The 17,092-nt window shown below is 46.0% G+C and overlaps 1 protein-coding gene across 7 annotated transcripts in view; it reads left to right on the forward strand.

The window, feature by feature from the left end:
• LOC121584898 (EMI domain-containing protein 1) overlaps positions 1-17,092 on the forward strand; it is a 69,518-nt gene that overhangs the window by 38,038 nt on the left and 14,388 nt on the right. For 6 of the 7 annotated variants that reach the window (XM_041901132.2, XM_041901134.2, XM_041901139.2 and 3 more), the window contains exons 4-5: positions 16,654-16,809; positions 17,009-17,070. In XM_041901132.2, the coding sequence (XP_041757066.1) occupies positions 16,654-16,809; positions 17,009-17,070 (218 nt within the window). The remainder of the gene's footprint in view (positions 1-16,653; positions 16,810-17,008; positions 17,071-17,092) is intronic. The other variant, XM_041901136.2, reaches the window with a different exon arrangement.

Raw genomic sequence — 17,092 nt, forward strand, 5'->3', positions numbered from 1 at the left:
ACACTATACAACCATCCACACACACACACACACAAACAAAACAGTCTCAGTATTTGTCTTGGCTTACCCATTTATTACAGTTTTTCTCGATTGCTAAGACACATTTCTTGATACCTTCACCCATTTTCTCAATACTTTAAACACAAAACCAAATCTTCAAACTACATTCACAAAACCCCTGACTCTTCTGGCAAAATCAAACAATCGGCTCAAAACCATTTAATCTGTGCTCAAAATCAAACAATGCTTTCAGATCATACACACAGCCAGTCAATATATAAACACTACAGAGTATTCATTAGACACTACATCAAAAAATGGAGAACACAGCGTCCAGGGCATGTAGTTACAGATTTATTTATTGATCGTATATAGTAAATGCATTTTGCAATTAAAAAGTATAGTAATCACAACTTAGTACAGTGAATATATTGTATACTGTAAGTACTGCAAGTAATTACAGTATTGAATGTCTGTATATTCAGCACTTGCATAAAAATACAGTAGTCCAACTGCAAAAGCCCAAAGAACAAAGAAAACTCTAAATGAAAAGCACATTACAGTACACTCAAAAATGTTGTGCAACTGCGAAATCAAAGTCAATGAGAGATTCATTCTGCCTCAGCATCACGTCTTTGTGCTGGTTCCGGCCAGAGGACTTCGTCCACATCACAGGCAACGTTGTACAGTAAACTTTCAATTACCAAAATACAGTTTTTTTTGATTGCTTAAGCACGATTTTCAAAACAGGGCCCGTGTTTTCAAAACACTACACACAATTAGCACAACCACACACCCAATTAGCAAAACACTACAGATCCTTTGCAAAATTAAACACTCTTGTAAAAACTATACACTTCTTTTTAAAAACCACACTTTGTTACCATATGAAACACACACGTTTCACATTACTATACTCTGTTTGCACGAGTTACACTCTGCTGTGATAAACCTAAAACACTTTTAGCACTTCTACTTCCCTATGATTAGAGTAGGCTACTATCAACAAAGTACAAATATAATGTAAATTCACCAAACACTACACAAGACCAATGTTGCAGACTGAAGAAACTCATTTATTTCTCAACACGCCCAAAATGTTGACATGGAGATTCATAATACTGTAACCAAACGTCACTTTACGTATTGTAAGTTCAAAAAAAAAAAAAAAAAAACTAGACATTGTCTCTTCGCCTAGCTGGATCTGGCCAGAGAATTTCATCAACATCGCTGGCAATGTTGTCATTAGCAAGACACCTTGGAAAGAAACGTCTTGAATGACGAATCCATCCTTGCATTGCTGCTACCTCCATCTGGTCACAGGCCTCCTCCATGGCTTGGATGAGGGGTACCTCAGCCTGGAGACGGAGATCATATACCTTCCACCGCCATGCCGAGAAAAACTCTTCTATAGGGTTGAGGAATGGAGAGTATGGTGGAAGATATAGGGACGGTGAAATGTGGATGTTGCTGAAACCAGTTCTGAACCAGAGCAGAGCGGTGGAAAGACACATTGTCCCAGACAACAATGTATTGCATATGATCGATTTGATTTGCTGCTGTTATGTTGTGCAATTGGTCCAAGAATGTAAGTATGAGTGCTGTGTTGTAAGGGCCCATATGGGCATGGCGGTGGAGGACCCCATTCTGTGTAATGGCTGCACAGAGTGTTATATTACCCCACGTTGCCCTGGGACATTGACTATAGCCCTGTGTGCCAGTGTTGATGTTGAGACCTGATGGATATCGTTGAAAATGGCGTGATTATTGACAATGTTAGCTTGGAGCTGCTTGAGTGTTATAGCATTGTTGGCCAAAACCATGTTTACTATCTCCCTCTCTTGCTGTTCTGTGAACATAGGAGGCCTTCCCCCTTGTCGTCCCTGACCCTCAATCCTATGTAGAAAAAAAAACAGTATACAATAGTACAGTAATTTCACAGGAAAAGGTAACAGAAGTGCTGATAGTGCATAGAATATAGTACTGTAAGCAGTTACTGAAACCGTGCAGATGTTTTTGATATGATGATATTTTTACAATACCTATTTTCCAGTCGAAATGTTCTCATCACACTTGCCACTGTATATCGGCTTAGATTTGGCTGTACTCGCAGTCCAGCCTCCCTCAGCGTCAGGCCGTGGTTGACAATGTGGTCAACCAGTGTTGCGCGGATCTCATTTGTCAGATTCGGTCCTCTTTGAGCACCTTCTTGTCTTCCTCTTCCTCTTCCTCTTCCTCCCCTTCCTCCTCCTCCTCGTCCTCCTCCTCCTCCTCCTCCTCGTCCTCCTCCTCCTCCTCCTCGTTCTCCTCGTCCTCCTCCTCGTTCTCCTCGTTCTCCTCCTCGTTCTCCTCGTTCTCCTCCTCGTTCTCCTCGTTCTCCTCCTCGTCCTCCTCGTTCTCCTTGTCCTCCTCGTCCTCCTCGTTCTCCTCGTCCTCCTCGTCCTCCTCGTTCTCCTCGTCCTCCTCCTCCTCCTCCTCCTCGTCTTACTCTTTCTCTGACTCTTTCCATTGTGCTTGAAGACCGATGAACTCACCTGCTGCTTTTTATAGTGCTTATACACCTGATTGGTGTGTCTACAATTAAGCAAACGAGTGTTTGCACACCTGATGACTGTGTTGAACCAATTGGTTGGACGGTGTGGTAATTTGACAGTCAGTGCTTTGGTATTGCAAGGACGTGACTTCATGATAGATTTTTGTGTGTAATGTATGTTAAGTGTGTTTAGTGTTTTGCAAATCACTGTGTGTAGAGTTTTGCAACAAGTGTAAGGTTGACAATGTGCTTATAGTTGTGCAAATATGGGCTGATGTTTTGCTTCTTGAGTGTAAGGTTTTGCTAATAGTGTACTACTTTTAATTTTAGTGTGTAAGCAATCCAAAAAAACTGTAAAAAGAAACAATTACCTGTTCTCTTCTCTGAATGTCCTGATTATGGTGGCCACAGAGAATCTGCTCAAATTGGGTTGTACTCTTTGTCCTGCTTCCCTCATTGTCATTCCATGAACAACAACATGGTATATCACAGTTGCTTGAATTTCTTCTGAAATTGCTTCCTGTTCTTGGTCTTGCTCTTTCTCGTACTCTTCCTCCTCGTCCACCACCTCTTACACGTACTCTTCCTCCTCTGCCTCTCAGATTGTTTCCATCCATTGTTGGTATCAACATTCAACGCACCTGTGCCACCTGTGCACTCTGAACTGGCTTATATTCTGTACAATTGGTTTGATCACATCATTAGAAACAAGTGTGAACAATTTGGAGTCGTTGTGTGTAAACGATGACAACTGTGTTTTAGTTGTGTTTAACTTTTGCCGCCTGTGTTTACCATTTTGTAACACAAGTGCATCACAGTGCGAAATGTGTTTTAGTGAGTGAGAAAGTGTTTAGAGTTTTGCAAAAAGAGTGATTGATTTGACAAATGGGTTTAGGCCACTGAGCATTTGGTTCAGAGAATGGGGTTTAGTGTTTTAGCAATTCAGAAAAACTGTAAATGCCAGGGAGGGGGAGTTGTGCCAGCTCACACCTGCCTGCCTGCCTGGTCTCGCTCGCCTGGTACTAAAAGCTCAGGTCCTTTAAAGGTCATTTCACTGCTATTCTTCTCATAACGCCATTGGATTCATTTCAACAAGCAGGGTTACTCTTATGAAATACTGTATGTATGTATCTTACTATAGCATAGTATTGTTACATTAATTCAGCACCCAGGAGAGTCTGCTGTGATTATTATTATAGTGACTACACCTACCTGCAGCTTTAATTAGTATTATTATTTTGTACTATTTGAATGATTTCTTATATCTATCCGATCTGTTTGTAGCGGTAGAGCTGCACAAGTGTGTGTGGATGTCTGTCATATTGTTGTGTTTTATTTAGGTTGAGGTGGGGATGCTCCGGATATCCAAGGCTATACGCCATTGAAATTTCAGCACGCATGTGTGTGTGTGGACACTGTATTGCCATAACATGTGTTGGTGAGGGGGCCTATAGGCGCAGTAGAAGCAGGTTTATATCCAGAGTGTGCCAAGGGAGGCCTCATAAAGCCATGCTTATCCTCCTCTTGTATTTCTCCATGTGCTGTGGCCGGAGGGAAGAGAGATCTCTGCCAACTCTACCTCTAGTTGAGCTGCTTTACTTCCTGTCTTCTACACTGTCTATTTTGATGATAAGGACTCCTCCACATCCCATGTGTTGTCATTGCAGAACAGAGGAAAACCTTTCAGATATACATACTATTGAGAAATCTTCTCTTTCACTCTCTCTCTTCCTCTGAGAGTACGATAGACAGCCATGTGGTTCTACCTAGGTCAAGGTCTAAAGTCATGTCCGTTTAAAGAATTGACATTTGTTTGGTAAGAACAGTAGGATAAATACACATGTAGGTAGAGTCCATTCTCGTTTTTTTTCTCCTTTGTGTAATGTTGTCAGAGATCAGTCCTAGTGTTTGTTGTAAACTTTGATCAGTTCCGTTGGATGTTTGTTTAGCCTGAAAGGAGACAGATGTGTGGAACTAGGACATTGTTACAATAACTGTTCGTCATTATAATTATCAGGGACTTATCAGCTTGTGGCTCAGCTCTATTGCTTCAATCAGTGTACAAGGCTACCTTTCATTCATAAACTCTGCAGGTTGACATTTATTGTCCTGGAGGTAGGACTGAGCGATATCCTTTAGATGTTCCAGATACAAAGTAACATTTGGCTATATTGTAAACATTTATGGAACAAAAATTAGCTTTCTGGTCTTAATTTAAGGTTAGGATAAAGTAATCCTTCTACCCCCCCTTACCCACCCCCCAAAACATTTTTTTTTTTGTAAAGTGGTTGTCCCACTGGCTATCATAAGGTGAATGCACCGATTTGTAAGTCGCTCTGGATAAGAGTGTCTGCTAAATGACGAAAATGTAAATGTAAATGTGGTTAGGCATTAGGGTTAGCAGTGTGGTTAAATTTAGGGTTAGGTTTAAAATCCGATTGTCTGACTTTGTGGCTGTGCCAGCTAGTGACCATTCTGCAGAGCTGCCTCCAGAACAAGATTCATGACGAAAAACTCAAACCCGCTGAATGACTCTCCTCATAGTCTGTAAAGTTATCCTAGATTTAAATCTGAATTATTTCTCATTTGATTCCTTGTTTGTGTAACTTCCAGTAACTGAGGCCTAGAATACTTCATTTATTGTTGAAGTTTAATCCCAGACCCAGGTCCTATCTCCCAGGGCCCAGCTGTCAGTCATCATAGCTGGGGTTAGCAGTGACACGGATTAGGTCAGATTTGACCCCCACCGGGTGTGTGGGACCTGTGTTAGCATCTCATGTCTCTGCTGTGGTGTCGTGTTCCCATGTCCCCCTGTGTGAGTCAGTCTCAGGTGAGTATGGGCTCAGTGTTCCTCACACCACCACCCTGGAAGCCATAGTCCAATCAGCTTTGATCCCGCCCCGCAGCCCCTGGAAGTAAGTGGGGTCTAATCCCCAGAAAGCCCTATAAGACACAGAGGAATGTCTGGCACACAGGAGACCATTCAAGCAGGGATTACACAGAAAGCAGCTCAGTCTCATACAGCCATAACCCCGGTGTGTGTGTGTCCGTGCGTGCGTGCATATATGAGTGTATTTGAGTGACCTGAGCAGTGAGGGTGTTGATTCCTCAACACAGTTTTGTGTATTTAAAGAATCAGTGACCACGCTTCTGGTAATAGATAATAGCTTCCATCCCCTAATTTACCCTTTATGCAACTGAACCTTGAGTGACAGAGAGTGTCTCCATCCACCTACTGAGCCTGATAGTTCATCCATACCTGCTGTGCCAGTTAAAATGTAGAGCAGCTGTAGAGAAAACATTGTGGGAATGTTTCGGACGGTTTATAGGTGTCTACAGCCCAGAGGTGGAGAGCAGCCATATCACTGTCTCAGCACTCTGGCTTTTATTCTCTGTCACTCTCAACCCTTATAAGAGGTCAGCTCTTGGACAGTATATAGTGGATTGATGGTTTCTCTGTGGATATGACTGGTTCATGGATGTCCATATGGTGGTACTCCATCTGTTTGTGTGTACTGGGAGGCTGGACACAGTGGGTCTGGCTGATTTCAGTGTGGGTTTGAAACTCATGTCATAATCTGCATCCCAATTGGCACACTATTCCCTATATATTGCACTACTTTTGAACAGGGCCCAAAGTAGTGCACTGTAGGGACTAGGGAATAGGGTGCCATTTAGGATGCATCCCCAGTGTCTTCCTGCAGAGGACTGTGCTGTGTAGGGAGCCCAGGCCAGGCTCCCTTTCTGTATTCTACCCTCCAGCTACAGACAGCTCCCCTCTCCCTGCCCTGACCCACTCTGCATTATGAGATGGCCTGCTGGAAACCTGTGTGTGTGTGTGTGTGTGTGTGTGTGTGTGTGTGTGTGTGTGTGTGTGTGTGTGTGTGTGTGTGTGTGTGTGTGTGTGTGTCTGTGTGTGTGTGTGTGTGTGTGTAAGTGTGTGTGTGTGTGTGTGTGTGTAAGTGTGTGTGTAAGTGTGTGTGCATGTGTGTAAGTGTGTGCAAGTTGTGCAAGTTGTGAAAGTGTGTTCAAGTGTGTGTTTCACCAGGCGCACAGTCGCACACGTGTGTATGACTGTAGAGATTGATGTAGAGATTTGGCCCAGAGCAGATGGTGAAAACAATGAGGCAGCAATCTGGAGCAGGACCATCAATCTGGACCAGAACCATGATAGTGGAGGAAATTATGTTGATCCTGGCCCAGGTCCATGGAATTAAGAGTTTGCGTGCATGTGTGTGTGTGTATTCTCGAGTCTACAGTAAATGCTGACTAGTAGGGGTTCCTTATATTATCTAGTGGAAAATACATGTATCTTTGTCCCTTTGTTTATATGTACCAAACGTTTATTTTACATGCAGCTATTCCTTCCTGCGTTTTTATGCGTAAAGGTTTTACAGTCGGCCCAAATAGACAGTGACGTTTTTATCTGTGGAGAGTATATAGGCCAACTAAATCAAGGCCTCTGAGACCCAGCTGTCTGTCTGCTGCAGTCTGTGTCTTTCTGAGTCAGGACCACAACAAAGAGCTCCTTCTGTTAACATATTGACTGGCTGTCTTATCGCCTTACTTCCTGGCACGCAGACACAGCACTGTAATCATCCTGTGGTCCATGTCTGTCTTCCATGGCCACATCCTCTGCTAGGGAACCAGGGGACCTGGAGGACAGAGCTTTATACCCCAGGGGACCTGGAGGACAGAGCGTTATACCCCAGGGGACCTGGAGGACAGAGCTTTATACCCCAGGGGACCTGGAGGACAGAGCTTTCTCCACCAGGGGACCTGGAGGACAGAGCGTTATACCCCAGGGGACCTGGAGGACAGAGCGTTATACCCCAGGGGACCTGGAGGACAGAGCTTTATACCCCAGGGGACCTGGAGGACAGAGCGTTATACCCCAGGGGACCTGGAGGACAGAGCTTTATACCCCAGGGGACCTGGAGGACAGAGCGTTATACCCCAGGGGACCTGGAGGACAGAGCATTATACCCCAGGGGACCTGGAGGACAGAGCTTTATACCCCAGGGGACCTGGAGGACAGAGCGTTATACCCCAGGGGACCTGGAGAACAGAGCTTTATACCCCAGGGGACCTGGAGGACAGAGCTTTATACCCCATGGGACCTGGAGGACAGAGCTTTATACCCCAGGGGACCTGGAGGACAGAGCTTTCTCCACCAGGGGAGGACAGAGCTTTATACACAGATGATCCATTAGTGCTATTGTACCTGTCAATGTGTTGCCATCTGTAGTTCAATCTAAATACTTCCTCCATGCTGGGAGACTTATACATCAGTATTATGTCTGCAACTACTGATGTATTGAATTTACAATAATACAGTGAATATAAGGTATTCTGAGACCAGTGAGTGCTGTGTGCCTGGCACTCTGTCTGGGCAATCTCTCTCTGCTCTGTCTAAACTTTAAAGAAGGAATGTTTAAAAAGAACTGGTGTTTTGGTTTTTCACAATACAAAATCTTGTGTTTTTCCTGAGAGAACTGAGTTTCAGTGGAAATTCCACTGCAAGGCTAAATGTCTGAACAGTGCAATGATCCAAGCTTTTAACGTCGATAGAGAGATTTGGGTGCCGTGAGAGAAGTCCCATAGGAACATGCACATTTCAATAATAGCCGAGCGAATGAGGGAAATGGACAATGTTCTCTAAAAGGAGCTGAATCCTGAGGAACATTGAGAGAAGAAAGTGGGTGAGCTTGGCCCCTCTCACCGTGCCCGTCTCTGCTGCTTCCAGTACATTTATAGCACACAGGATTAAGGCAGGTTTACGGTTTGCTGTTGGAACAGAATATCGCCGAGAGGGGAGTTGGAATAGCTATGTCTGGCAACCACTGCCTGGCTTGGGGAGCTGTGCAGTCACTATCATATAGTCAGTCAATGCATTAGAGCAAAACCTTTGTGTTTGGTTGCCATGGGTACAGTTACAAGGTTGTCATAGGGGGCTCTTAATTGTTTTGGTTGTTTAGGTGGGGGTGATGGGATGGAAGAGCGGATGTGTTTTAAGCCTTTTTAATAAGCCTCGCTTGCCCTCATCTGCTCTCATGTACAGATCAGCTCCCCGTCCATAGAAAAAACACAGTGCTATGGACTGCTGGAGCAACAACAGGCCCCAGAGCTATAACGAGTAATCAAACCAACCTCTGGGTTTTACTGTGGCATATAAACTATGTGTGTTGGAGTTGATGTGTCATTCAAAGATTTAGGCCACAGGACATGGGGCAGGATGTTTAGCTGCAAGCCTGTGGACTGAGCTGCTTTCCGCTTGGCTGGCTTTGTGGGCAGAGTTGAGGGCTGGGTCCCAAATGGCATCCTATTCCATATATGGTGAATTACTTTTGACCAGGGCCCATAGGGCTCTGGTCAAAAGTAGTGCACTACATAGAGAATTGGGTGCCATTTGGGTCTCAGCCCATGTCACATCTCCAGGGTAATGAGCCAGGCCAGAGTACAGGGTTCACTGGCCAAGAATTCCCCCAGTATCTTGTTGTTGCAGGGTGTCTTGGTGCAGCAAACCACAGTGTGTGAAATGGCCTGGCTCACCACTGTTCTTACATGGGGTTTTAGATCAGGGTTCCTTTTTTGTTGTTGTCATATTTATCTTTTTCCTACTCTCACAGTTTTCTCTATTATATAAAGCCAAGAGTGCAATACAATACATGCCTCTCACAGCACATGATTACTGTGTATATATTTACTGTGTTTTCAGCTACTCTATTCCTCAACTGGTATGTTTTTTTTAAATGTATGCATCGTGAGCATGGACTTCATATCTCATTGCAAAGTGTTAAAACATAGTAATGCACAGTGTCTGTGGTTATTCCTGTGGCTGTGCCTGTGGAGAGTGTGTGTATGTATCGAGGTCAGTAGGCAGGCCTATTCCTGGGCCCAGTTGTTTTTGGAGCCCTTGTTTGTCAGCCATTTATGGCTGTGTGTTGGCTTAGAGGACAGGGTTTTAATTACTGTGGTGTGTCGGGATGGGACGGGAGGAGGTCACAGACAATCCCCTCCCTGTCACTCTAAATACACAACAGAGGAGAGGAGGCGAGTGTGGTTTCACTCAGGCACTGTCAGTAGCACAACGCTCCTGGTTTTAATGGTCTCACAGGTGACCATAGGACAGGGGAATGAGAGGAGGAGGAGAGAGGGAATGCTAAGACACATCATAGGAAAGAGAGAGAGAGAGACAGAGTGTCAGAGAGAGAGCGGGAGAGCAAGAGAGCGAGAGAAAGAGAGAGAAAGAGATTGTATCAGGGAGAGAAAGGAGGAGGGAGGCATCTGCATGCAGGTCAACTGGGGTCACGAAATGGGGACATTAAAGGATTTTTAAAATCGTTTTCCAGTGTTTTGTGTCTTAATAAAGAAGTGATGGGTGGGAGTTGGTAACGTCAGCCTCTGCCTCATGTTTTTATTGGACATCTGTTACTTTCAAGCAGAGGACATTTTTAAAAAGCGTGGGGCGGATTTGTGGTGCAGCCCATCACAATCGCACGCCGTTTCAAACACAGCATGCTTCACTTCCCCAGATATGCCTGATGCAAATTTTTGCCATTTTACACAGACCGCAGCGTTGTTTGTTTTCGCAGCACCAATATAATTGTTTCCATTTTTCCATAAACTAACAATCTCTACGTTTTGGGGGGATGAAGGGAGGAGTATTGGCTTAGTGTGTTTCTACTTTTTAAAACCATGTTTAGCCTTGCATTTTCACATCTGTTTGTTTGAATATTGGATTTCAGAATAGTTTAATTTCTTGTGGCTTGCTCTATGAACCCACCCAGTTGTTGTTGTGGGCATCAGGTATCATGTTGGTGAGATTAAACTTGCTGAGAGGACTGAAACAGTGCCGAAGCAGATGTGAAATAAATAAAGTGGTCAGGCAGCAAGAGAGGGAGGTACTGTAGTCAGTACTCAGAGGTCAGTGGGAGGTACTGTAGTCAGTTCTCAGAGGTCAGAGGGAGGGACTGTAGTCAGTACTCAGAGGTCAGTGGGAGGTACTGTGGTCAGTACTCAGAGGTCAGAGGGAGGTACTGTAGTCAATACTCAAAGGTCAGAGGGAGGTACTGTAGTCAGTACTCAAAGGTCAGAGGGAGGTACTGTAGTCGTGGTCCTCTGTAGCTCAGCTGGTAGAGCACGGCGCTTGTAACGCCAAGGTAGTGGGTTCGATCCCCGGGACCACCCATACACAAAAAAAAAAAATGTATGCACGCATGACTGTAAGTCGCTTTGGATAAAAGCGTCTGCTAAATGGCATATTATTATTATTATAGTACTCAGAGGTCAGAGGGAGGTACTGTAGTCAGTACTCAGAGGTCAGAGGGAAAGTGAGGGGAGAGGGAGATGTGAAACAGAGCTCATTGTTTCTGTATTAATTATAGTCATTATTATTTATGAGAGTGCCTTGGAGCGATTCTCAGCAGTGTGACTGCACTCCAGGATGGGTAACCTACCCACAGACCAGGCTGTTGGGAAATAATAAGCAGGGGGTTAGAGAGGAGGGGAGGGAGAAGGGGGAGGGGAGGGAAATTAGGGTAAAGGCTCCACTGTGTTGAGATGTGTCATCCTCGGTAGAAAACCTAATTTTCCTGTGTAGGATTAGAGTTCTGTCTGCGTGCACATCTGGCTAGATTAGCTGATAGCTCTGATCTGAGAGCAGAGGCCAGCGCTACACTACTGTAGGAACCATTGAGGAAGAATGCCCTTATTCACCCTGCCTCCTGCTTTACCTTGTATGTGTGTGTGTGTGTGTCTGTGCGTGTGTGTGTGTCTGTGTGTGTGCTCCATATTATGGGACCACATGGGCCTGGGCTTCTCTGTTGAGGAGCTGGTGTGGGTTAGTGCCACCCTGCTGAGTCTGTCGGTACCTGCTCTGTGGAGGCCAGTTAACAACGCATCTGGAATCAGAACACACAGGTATGTTCTAGAACAAGAGGAAGACATTATAATTCAGTCAGTAACTGCAGCCACACAGGTTCCCACACTACATTGAGTGGCCATGCATGCCAAGTGTTTGTTAAAGAATCCAGGGAGTCTCAGTCTGTTCTCAGATACATTAGTGATGGAGGTCTAGCCTAGTGGAGGTGAAGGGAGGGTGTGTCTGACTCTGCAGACCAGGGCTCTCCTGTCTGTCTGCCTCCCGGCCTGCTGGTGTGTTGACTGATGACGTGTGATGTGTCTGTAGGAGGTGAGAGCCCCCCCCACCACCCCACCCCTCACCTCAGAGTCCTACAGGCTACGTCTGGTTTCAGTTGCTGTTTGGCTGGCCCAACACCTCTGCAGAAGGTCTGCTCACAACAGCCATAGCAGTGTGTGTTTGTGTGTGTAGCCAGATATGTGTGTGTAAAGACTCCCCCCCCCCCCTTACACCTGCCCACAGGAACCCAGTGGTTACTGCAGTGTGTGTCGCACCACTGCAGGCTGAGGTCGGGGGTCACTGGGGTGTGGCAGTTCCTCTGCAAAAGGAAGGAAATAATGAAGGCCGTCCCTCCCTCTCAGCCAATCACCTAATTAAAGTAAAGCTGGAATTCTGGGAAAGCACAATAAACGCTGGGGTGCAGGGCAGGTTTGTGTTGGCCCATTGAGGATGAGCCCGGGTCCCAACGCAGCCTAAGAGATGGAAGCCATGTGTGCTGAGAGAGCGAGAGAAGGAGGAAGACATAGAGAGAACTGGAGGAGCATCACCCCAATTTGTTATCATATGCCATTTTAGGTCAAAATAATAGACTATGGAAATAAGGTATATTTGCAGGTTCAGAGTGTTGTCTAACAGTAGTGCTTCTACAGAAGCGTCCATATCTTTGTCCACACGCAGCAATGGTCTTTAGTCTTCCTGAAGGCTTAAGCCGCATTGTGACAGAGACAAACTCCCTGGCCTGGCTGGTCAGCAGCACCTGGTCACTAATGGTGTCATAGTGCTGAGCTCAGCTCTCTGAGCAGACAGAGATGGATCAGATCAGGAGGACTCCTCTGTCCCCTCCCCTCCCCGGCCCAGCCCTGTGTTGACTGGATGGTCTGTGTGTCCACAGCTGCTCCCCACTTCCTCAGACCCCATACCTCCCCATGGGAACCTCTAGCTCTGAGATAAACCAGTCTTATGAAACTCAAGCCAAAGGAGGAGGAGGGGATGGAGGAGTGTGGCAGTCAGAGCCCCAGTCAGTTCCATGTGACAGAGTTCATTCTCAGGTCTGATCTGACTGGTGAAATCACATAGCTTCACTTCACACCTCGTTTTTGATTAAACTCCACCAAGGCCACCACTGAGATGGGATGTGTGTGAGCTTGCATAAAGTCACCCGCCCATCATTACAGACCATATGTATTAAGAAACAAAGAGACGTTTTAGCCATTGTAATACCTCCACAAGACAGGCCTTCCTGGCAGAAACCAGCACGAGGACTGTGTATGTCTGCACAGTGCTACTTGTCTTACATCCATATGAAAGAGATAATAAATAAACCAGGGCAAATAATGAGCTGAGGAGAGGGAGTGGACAGCGAGTTGGAGCACGGATGGGCTCTGTAGAGAGAGGAAGGGGGAAATGTGCTCTCTGGGCTGGCTGGGCACTCTGCAGGAGGGTCTGGTTTATTTTCACTGGTAGTATCACTGGAGGACTGACCTTGGATCATGAATAATGCTGCAGGCAGAGGAGAACAAAAAGAGCCTGTGATAAAGAACTATACACACACACACATACACACACACACACACGCACATGCACACACCAGCCTGCTGGTTGGTAGGACTTTGGCCTCCTCTCTGAGTGTGATGGCTCCCAGCTCCTCTCCCTCTGACCGTGTGCTGGCAGGGGCCTCCCCCTGGACTGCCACGGAGGGCCCTCAGGGGCATGCTTAAAGGGTGGTGAAGGGGGTTATTTGGGTAACCCCAGTCACAGAGGGGGAATGTGTTATGCTTTTTGGAAGCTTGTCAGCAAGAATGCCAAGACCCCCCTCCCCTGCTCCTACCGCCAGTACACGTACTGTATGCACTTTTATACTTCTTCAAATGAGCTAGACATTGAAAACATCTAAAGGAGGTATGAGTGAGACTCACCATTTATCTGCCCTATCAAGTAAGAAAACCTTCCAATCCTACTACTGCCATTCTGTGTGTGTGTGTCCATCATACATTATTTATGTGGCACACACACACACATACACATACACACACACATACACACACACAGGTTTTAGGTAACCCTGACACTGCAGTGGTGTGATCTTCACTCCTCTCCATCTTTATCCTGAGAGGGTTGCACCAGGCAGGCAATGCCAGTGTGTTTGTAAACAGTGGAAAACTCCCCCTGTGTTGTGCTGTGCTCTGTGTCCTGTCCTGTCAGCCCCAGAGCCTGGAACCAGACACAGAGACAGAGCTGATGTCAGGACGACCTCTAACCCTCTCAGGGGGGTCTCCCAAACTCAGTCCTGGGGGCCCCCCTGGGTGAACTTTTTTTTTTTCCCCTAACACTACACAGCTGATTCAAATTACAAACTCATCATCAAGCTTTGATTATTTGAATCAGCTGTGTAGTGATAGGGCAAAACCAGAAAGTTCACACAGGGGGGCCCCCAGGACTGAGTTTGGGAAACTCTGCTCTAGAGAACCAACATCCTTCTGGTAGTGCTAAACTCTTGTTTCTTATTCATCCATCTGCCACAGGCTAAGACAACAGCCACTTTCCCTTTCCCTCTTTAACACTGTAAGAGCCTCCATAAAGGGTAAGGGGGTGGTTGGGATGGGTCCCTGTTTCCTTCCCCCTCCATGGCCTCCAGAACCAACAGATAGCCTTCTGAAGCCTCAGAAAGAGAGAGGGAGAGAGAGAGGGAGGGAGAGAGAGAGCGAGAGAGAGAGAGAGAGAGAGAGAGAGAGAGAGAGAGAGAGAGAGAGAGAGAGAGAGAGAGAGCAAGAGAGCAAGAGAGAGAGAGAGCAAGAGAGCAAGAGAGAGAGAGAGAGAGAGAGAGAGAGAGAGAGAGAGAGAGAGAGAGGCCCCCATGTCTGTCAGGGGCCAGTTATTAGTCCTGACGTTATTACTATCTGCCCAGATTAATGGATCACAATCAGCACATCCAAGTCAACACACACCCATCCCCGCACACACACTCTGGTTAACAGACACTGTCTATGGGGTTTTAGGGGACTAGAGTTTTCTTGTTATCCTGTGATTTCTCAAACTTGAGACATGGAGAGACAGAGTGAATGAAAGAGCGAGTAAGAGAATGGAAGTTAGGCGGTTGGGGTGTGTGGGGGACAGTTGTCTGAGTGCAAAGCCAGTTGAATGTTTTATACAATGTATTTGAGTGTGGGTGAAGGGAACTTGGCACTTTAAAAGTCTATAGTCTAGAGGAGAAAAAAGAGGTGCTGTCTGTCAGAGAGGGAGGCTGGGTTAGAGGTGCCTTCAGTGCGTTCTTCAGCAGGGGTATATTTTCAATTCTGAGGCCATTTGAAATCGGACACAGCCATCATTACGAGCCGGTCTCCATAGGAAACTTCCATTGAGTCCCCCCCACCACACACACACACTCACACACACACACACACACTCACACACACACACACACACACACACAAACACACACACTCACACTCACACTCATAGAGCAGAACAAAGAGTGTTTACTCCCTGATCTAAATTCGCCACACATTTGACATTCTTACTGAAATGGAAGAAGACATGGCTCTTAGCAGTTTTTCTTTACACATTCCTTAGAACATACCATTACTTTACAGTCTCAGCTCTAACATTGTTTAATTTCCACATGCAATATTAGTAACCCGCTGAGAAAGCCTTACAACCCAAAACATAGAAAATCTAAACCACAAAGGTTGAGGGAAAGTGACTGGAGCAGTCTCCATTTACGCAAAGCCTTTTCACACTGTTCTTTTCTCTTTCTCCTTCTCTCTCTTTATGCACATTGACTCTTTCTGTTAGTGCTCTCCTTTGTCCTCTCTTGCCTTTTGCTCTCTCCTGCTCACTCTCACCAAACTCTAAACAGAACATGAACTCTCTGTACTGTAGCTCTGTCTGTGTTTGTCTCTGACAAGCATCAATAGTGCATAGGATATATTACAGTAAGTGTGGCTGACTGTGAGTGTATGACAGAGAGAGATTGAGTGAGCTCTTGGAGGAGTGTAATAGTCTTCTCTCCCTGCCCCTGCTATTTCCAGGCTATGTTGGCCAGTGCCTTGCAGTGTGTTTGGCTCCAGCCAGCTGACTCTGAGAGGAGAGGAGGTGTGGGCTGGCCTCTAACGAGGTGCTGAGCCCAGGCTCTTGTTTGTGTCAGGAGCACCTGGGTCATACAGACGCAACCACAAAGTCTAGGACTTCACAAAGGTCTGCCCATTCAAAACATCCCCAACCTGCAGGAACACAAACTCCCACACTTCATCAAATAAAGGCAAGACAGAAAATAGAGCTCAGAGCTGAAATGGCTCATTCTCCTAATACAAGCCAGCTATTGTTTGTCTAACTCCGTCTCTCCAAGGCATTGTGTTTTTATACTCAATAAAAACATGCCAGAATGAAAGCAGTTTGTTGTGTGTGAATTTGATACAATTGCAGAGTATGATGTTGATGGATGGGACTTTGGAGAGCAGAACATATGCTGTGGGCCTTTCATGTCTGATCTAGCACCATCCCTTCCCTTCCCATCCCTCATCCCCCAATCCCTCTCCCCTGTGGCCCTCACCGGCTGGTTCTCTGCCACCATGACTGTGGTGTTAGTGAGGTCACCTGGTGGAGAGAGGCCCTGTCTCCTTACAGTCACAGGACACTAGAGAGTTATTGTATGGGGCTTTTAGAGCAAAGCTCTCTCATGTAGTCCAACTAGCCTTCTGCAGTTCTTCATCATAATCAGAATGCCAAATCATTTGAAATGACAAGAGAATGTTGGCTCCACTGAGCATTCAGAAATTGAGTGAAAATACTTTGTGGGGGGTTGGTATTTTATTACATTGTTGATTCAGTTGTGTAATGAAGTTCTGTTGTCTGGAAGCCTCGCTGCCCATCAGGGCCATTTGCATGACTGACTCTGTGCATCATAACGGAATGACGTCTGTATGACTTCACTGTGTGGTCCATTGATCTGACACCACTTCATCCTCCTCTTCCTCTGCAGAGTCAGGAAACCAGCTGGGGGCTCAGGAGGCAGTGAGGAAGCCGTCCACTCTCCGCCGGCCACCTGCCCCGGCCCGCACAGGAACAGGAACAGGAACAGGAACAGGGGAGCAGCTCTCCACCAGTAACAACCAGGACCCTAATGCTCTCTTATACAGTACTATAACACCTGGAACCATATTTCTCTCTTGAATATTGTCAGACTCAGAACACCTGGGATTTATTTTCTCCTTTACACTGTTTCTGTTTTAATACTCAGGCCCCATGTTTCTCATATTTTGTACATTTTGGAAGAGATTTTTGCAGATATCGATACTTGTCCCCATATAATATCTGTCTCTTTCTCGGTTCTCCAGATTGCCTTAACTGTAGTCGAATCACAGCCCTGACAGATAGACTCAGCTCACTGGAGGCAAAGGTACAGTCATGGACTCCTCTAC

This window comes from Coregonus clupeaformis, chromosome 16, assembly GCF_020615455.1.
Source record: "Coregonus clupeaformis isolate EN_2021a chromosome 16, ASM2061545v1, whole genome shotgun sequence".
Classification (NCBI taxonomy): domain Eukaryota; kingdom Metazoa; phylum Chordata; class Actinopteri; order Salmoniformes; family Salmonidae; genus Coregonus; species Coregonus clupeaformis.